We start from the raw sequence: 5,473 nt of genomic DNA, 5'->3' as shown, positions 1-5,473 counted from the left end.
GCACTATAAATGAACTCTGAAAAGGTTGAAAGTTCGCATGGTATCATCATGTCACCCACATAGCATGTGAAAGAAAGTAGATAGGCTTACAGCAAAAACTATATGCACTTCGTGTACAAAACGGACAATCTCTTTCGAAGTATCAGGGTTTCATACGGAAACTCATCTGTTACAAATGGATTTCATTTTTTGAACTTATTTGAACTCCATAGTTTTTCTATGTTCAAAATGCACCATTCAAAGCCACATCATCAATTTTCAACCCTTTCTGACTTCATTTGTTATTTTTCATGCATTACTTGATTATTTTGAGCTATAAGACCCTGAAATTGAAAAGCACTACAAATGAACTCTGAAAAGGTTGAGAGTTGGCATGGTATCATCATTTCACCCGCATACCATGTGCAAGAAAGTAGAGAGGCTTACGGCAAAAACTGGATGCACTTCGTGTATAAAACGGACAATCTCTTTCGAAGTATTAGGGTTTCATAAGGAAACTCGTATGTTACGAAGGGATTTCATTTGTTTGAACTTATTTGAACTCCATACTTTTTACGTGTTCAAAATGCACCATTCAAAGCCGCATCATCAATTTTCAACCCTTTCTAACTTCATTTGTTATTTTTCATGCATTACTGATTATTTTGAGCTATAAGACCCTGAAATTGAAAAGCACTACAAATGAACTCTGAAAAGGTTGAGAGTTGGCATGGTATCATCATTTCACCCGCATACCATGTGCAAGAAAGTAGAGAGGCTTACCGCAAAAACTGGATGCACTTCGTGTATAAAACGGACAATCTCTTTCGAAGTATAAGGGTTTCATATGGAAACTCGTATGTTACGAAGGGATTTCATTTTTTTGAACTTATTTGAACTCCATACTTTTTCTGTCTTCAAAATGCACCATTCAAAGCCACATCATCAATTTTCAACCCTTTCTGACTTCATTTGTTATTTTTCATGCATTTATTGATTATTTTGAGCTATAAGACCCTGAAATTGAAAAGCACTACAAATGAAATCTGAAAAGGCTTAGAGTTGGCATGGTATCATCATTTCACCCACATAGCATGTGCAAGAAAGTAGAGAGCCTTACAGAAAAAACTAGATGCACTTCGTGTACAAAACGGACAATCTCTTTCGAAGTATTAGGGTTTCATACGGAAACTCGTCTGTTAAAAAGGGAGTTCATTTTTTTGAACTTATTTGAACTCCTTACTTTTTCTGTGTTCAAAATGCACCATTCAAAGCCGCATCATCCATTTTCAAACCTTTCTAACTTCATTTGTCATTTTTCATGCATTTACTGATTGTTTTGAGCTATAAGACCCTGAAATTGAAAAGCACTATAAATGAACTCTGAAAAGGTTGAAAGTTCGCATGGTATCATCATGTCACCCACATAGCATGTGAAAGAAAGTAGATAGGCTTACAGCAAAAACTAGATGCACTTCATGTACAAAACGGACAATCTCTTTCGAAGTATCAGGGTTTCATACGGAAACTCATCTGTTACAAATGGATTTCATTTTTTGAACTTATTTGAACTCCATAGTTTTTCTATGTTCAAAATGCACCATTCAAAGCCACATCATCAATTTTCAACCCTTTCTGACTTCATTTGTTATTTTTCATGCATTACCTGATTATTTTGAGCTATAAGACCCTGAAATTGAAAAGCACTACAAATGAACTCTGAAAAGGTTGAGAGTTGGCATGGTATCATCATTTCACCCGCATACCATGTGCAAGAAAGTAGAGAGGCTTACGGCAAAAACTGGATGCACTTCGTGTATAAAACGGACAATCTCTTTCGAAGTATTAGGGTTTCATAAGGAAACTCGTATGTTACGAAGGGATTTCATTTGTTTGAACTTATTTGAACTCCATACTTTTTACGTGTTCAAAATGCACCATTCAAAGCCACATCATCAATTTTCAACCCTTTCTAACTTCATTTGTTATTTTTCATGCATTACTGATTATTTTGAGCTATAAGACCCTGAAATTGAAAAGCACTACAAATGAACTCTGAAAAGGTTGAGAGTTGGCATGGTATCATCATTTCACCCGCATACCATGTGCAAGAAAGTAGAGAGGCTTACCGCAAAAACTGGATGCACTTCGTGTATAAAACGGACAATCTCTTTCGAAGTATAAGGGTTTCATATGGAAACTCGTATGTTACGAAGGGATTTCATATTTTGAACTTATTTGAACTCCATACTTTTTCTGTCTTCAAAATGCACCATTCAAAGCCACATCATCAATTTTCAACCCTTTCTGACTTCATTTGTTATTTTTCATGCATTTACTGATTATTTTGAGCTATAAGACCCTGAAATTGAAAAGCACTACAAATGAACTCTGAAAAGGCTTAGAGTTGGCATGGTATCATCATTTCACCCACATAGCATGTGCAAGAAAGTAGAGAGCCTTACAGCAAAAACTAGATGCACTTCGTGTACAAAACGGACAATCTCTTTCGAAGTATTAGGGTTTCATACGGAAACTCGTCTGTTACAAAGGGATTTCATTTTTTTGAACTTATTTGAACTCCTTACTTTTTCTATGTTCAAAATGCACCATTCAAAGACGCATCATCCATTTTCAACCCTTTCTGACTTCATTTGTCATTTTTCATGCATTTACTGATTGTTTTGAGCTATAAGACCCTGAAATTGAAAAGCACTATAAATGAACTCTGAAAAGGATGAAAGTTGGCATGGTATCATCATTTCACCCACATAGCATGTGAAAGAAAGTAGATAGGCTTACGGCCAAAACTGGATGCACTTCGTGTACAAAACGGACAATCTCTTTCGAAGTATCAGGGTTTCATACGGAAACTCATCTGTTACAAATGGATTTCATTTTTTGAACTTATTTGAACTCCATAGTTTTTCTATGTTCAAAATGCACCATTCAAAGCCACATCATCAATTTTTAACCCTTTCTGACTTCATTTGTTATTTTTCATGCATTACCTGATTATTTTGAGCTATAAGACCCTGAAATTAAAAAGAACTACAAATGAACTCTGAAAAGGATGAAAGTTGGCACGGTATCATCATTTCAACCACATAGCATGTGAAAGAAAGTAGAGAAGCTTACGGCCAAAACTGGATGCACTTCTTGTACAAAACGGACAATCTCTTTCGAAGTATCAGGGTTTCATATGGAAACTCATCTGCTACAAATGGATTCCATTTTTTGAATTTATTTGAACTCCATACTTTTTCTGTGTTCAAAATGCACCATTTGAAACCACATCAACAATTTTCAACCCTTTCTTTCTTCATTTGTTATTTTTCATGCATTTACTTATTATTTTGAGCTATAGGACTGTCGGTGTCAAAACCGGCGGATCTCGGGTAGGGGGTCCCGAACTGTGCGTCTAGGCTGGATGGTAACAGGAGGCAAGGGACACGAAGTTTTACCCAGGTTCGGGCCCTCTCGATGGAGGTAAAACCCTACGCCCTGCTTGATTAATATTGATGATATGGGTAGTACAAGACACTACTGGAAACAGGGAATTTGCCATCAGCCAGCTCTTTGCCATCTGCCAGCTGATGGCAAAGAACGTCTTTGCCATCTGCTTTTAAAAAAAAATGACAAAGAACTGACAGACGGCAAAGAACATGGTTGCCATCAGCCAATTCTTTGCCATCTGCTAGTGGATGGCAAATAATCTTTGCCATCTGCCAAAAGATGGCAAAGAGGTTGGCAAATCCTGTGGCCGTCAAGCATGTAACGGTGTACCAGCCCCACCTCTTTGCCATCTGCCAGCAGACGGAAAAGATTCTTTGCCATCTGCTGGCAGATGGCAAAGAGATGGGGTTATTTTTTTCCAGGTAAAAAAAACTGTGGGGTTATCCCCTCCCTCTCTCCCCACCCATCTAGGTAAAAAAACGACGTTCGCATCTCATCCACACACCACCACCTACCTCCTCCCTCTCCGCCTCCTGCCCCTTCCTCCCACCCCCATCCCCATCCCCCTTCGCCTTCCCCCACCATCCCGACCTCCTCGACCTCTACCTCCCTGCCGACCCCTTCTTCGCCCCGCCCCCCATCCCCTCCCCGCACGCCTTCCTCCTGCACGACCTCACGGACCACATCGCCGCGCTCGAGCTCGTGGCCCGGGTGGCCGCCCCGCAGCCGGCGCGCCGCAAGTACACCTACGCGGCCACGGAGCCCGGCGGCCGGAAGGTTAAGTGGACAGCGGAGGAGAAGCCGCGCGGCGGGGGCAGGGCACTCAAGTGGGAGGCGGAGCTCGCCTCCCCCAACGACGACGGATTCGAATGCAAGTGGAGGTGGGAGGCCAAGTCCAAGGGCGGCGCCGGAGGCAAGACCAAGACCAAGTGGGGCACCGAGATCAAGGGCAAAGGCTCGCTCGAGCCATGGTCGCATGCCTACACCTGGGAGGAGGACTTCACCACCTCCGACGACGACGAGGATGAGCTGGAGGTCGAGGAGCGCAGGCCGGAGAAGCCCAAGAAGATCAAGGCCGCCGCCAAGGACAAGGAGGATGACAAGAAGAAGAAGAAGCCGGCGAGGACGTGCGTCCAGATCGAGGAGATCCCCGAGGACAACACTGCCGGCTGCAACGCCATCCACAAGGTATGGTACTCAGCACAAAAGATGAGATTTTGGCGGGGGTTTGGGTTCTGTGGCCCGATCTGAATGAAATGTGTGATTTCCAGTAGAATTTCCAATAGATCCAAGTTACGTCTCGCTGGATTTGAGAGAAAATTTGGAATTTTAGAGGATGCTAGTGCCCACACTCTAGATCTGTGCTTAGTACTGGCTATAGATTGACTTAACTCTGCTCTGAATGATATCAGCTTGAGGATTCTGCTCCCTTGCAATGCACTACTATCATATGTGTACTGACCGCCTGATATTTGTCTCTCTTTCTGATGATGCAGTTTAATTAATAGAACATACTAAGTCAACTAATTTGCGACAGATGTAATATTATTTTATTAGTCTAAAGAAAAATTATAACCAAGTGTGATGACTTTTAAAAATTTAATTCTTTTGCGAACATAGTTGTGCGAGCAACACCTAAAGTACTTATTTACTTATATTAAAATTGCATTGTTAATCCAATAATAGATTTAGTTGACAATCATTGTAAATTTTGTACCTACTAAATTCTACTGTTGAAATATGGAAAATTGATGAAATTTTGAGTACAACATATTGGTTAAATAAGTAGCAATACACTGTGTTCATTTAGTAATAGCTGTTCATTTGGTAGTAGGTTCGGCCTGTATTCCATTTTATTGAGAAGAAAATATAAACATGTATGAATATAGCACAACAATATTTTAGCTTATCAATTTTTTTATGTTCATTTGAAGTTGAAAAATAAAGCTCAAACTAAGACTTGTTCCTATTTGTTTTACTTAAAGCCTAAATGTGTTATGTATCACATGTATATCTCAGGTGTCATGATGCTTAAGTA

General features: G+C 40.3%; 1 protein-coding gene across 1 annotated transcript; it reads left to right on the top strand.

Moving 5' to 3' along the window:
• Positions 1 to 3,714: 3,714 nt before the first annotated feature.
• LOC125507253 (uncharacterized) lies at positions 3,715 to 4,904 on the top strand. The gene is made up of 3 exons (XM_087524284.1): positions 3,715 to 3,753; positions 3,907 to 4,623; positions 4,848 to 4,904. The coding sequence occupies exons 1-3, from the start codon at positions 3,715 to 3,717 to the stop codon at positions 4,902 to 4,904; spliced, it is 813 nt and encodes a 270-aa protein (XP_087380410.1).
• Positions 4,905 to 5,473: the final 569 nt, after the last annotated feature.

The sequence above is a fragment of the Triticum urartu genome, chromosome 5A (genome assembly GCF_056163025.1).
Source record: "Triticum urartu cultivar PI428250 chromosome 5A, HENAU_Tu73, whole genome shotgun sequence".
NCBI classification, from domain to species: domain Eukaryota; kingdom Viridiplantae; phylum Streptophyta; class Magnoliopsida; order Poales; family Poaceae; genus Triticum; species Triticum urartu.
This window is presented reverse-complemented; position numbering and strand designations above follow the sequence as displayed.

Excerpts from the sequence above, each read along its gene's own strand:
- LOC125507253 (XM_087524284.1), top strand. The coding sequence starts at position 3,715 with ATGGCAAAGAGGTTGGCAAATCCTGTGGCCGTCAAGCAT. Across the intron at positions 3,754-3,906 it reads ATCCTGTGGCCGTCAAGCAT|GTAAAAAAACGACGTTCGCA; the intron begins GTAACGGTGTAC and ends CCACCCATCTAG. Across the intron at positions 4,624-4,847 it reads GCTGCAACGCCATCCACAAG|CTTGAGGATTCTGCTCCCTT; the intron begins GTATGGTACTCA and ends GAATGATATCAG.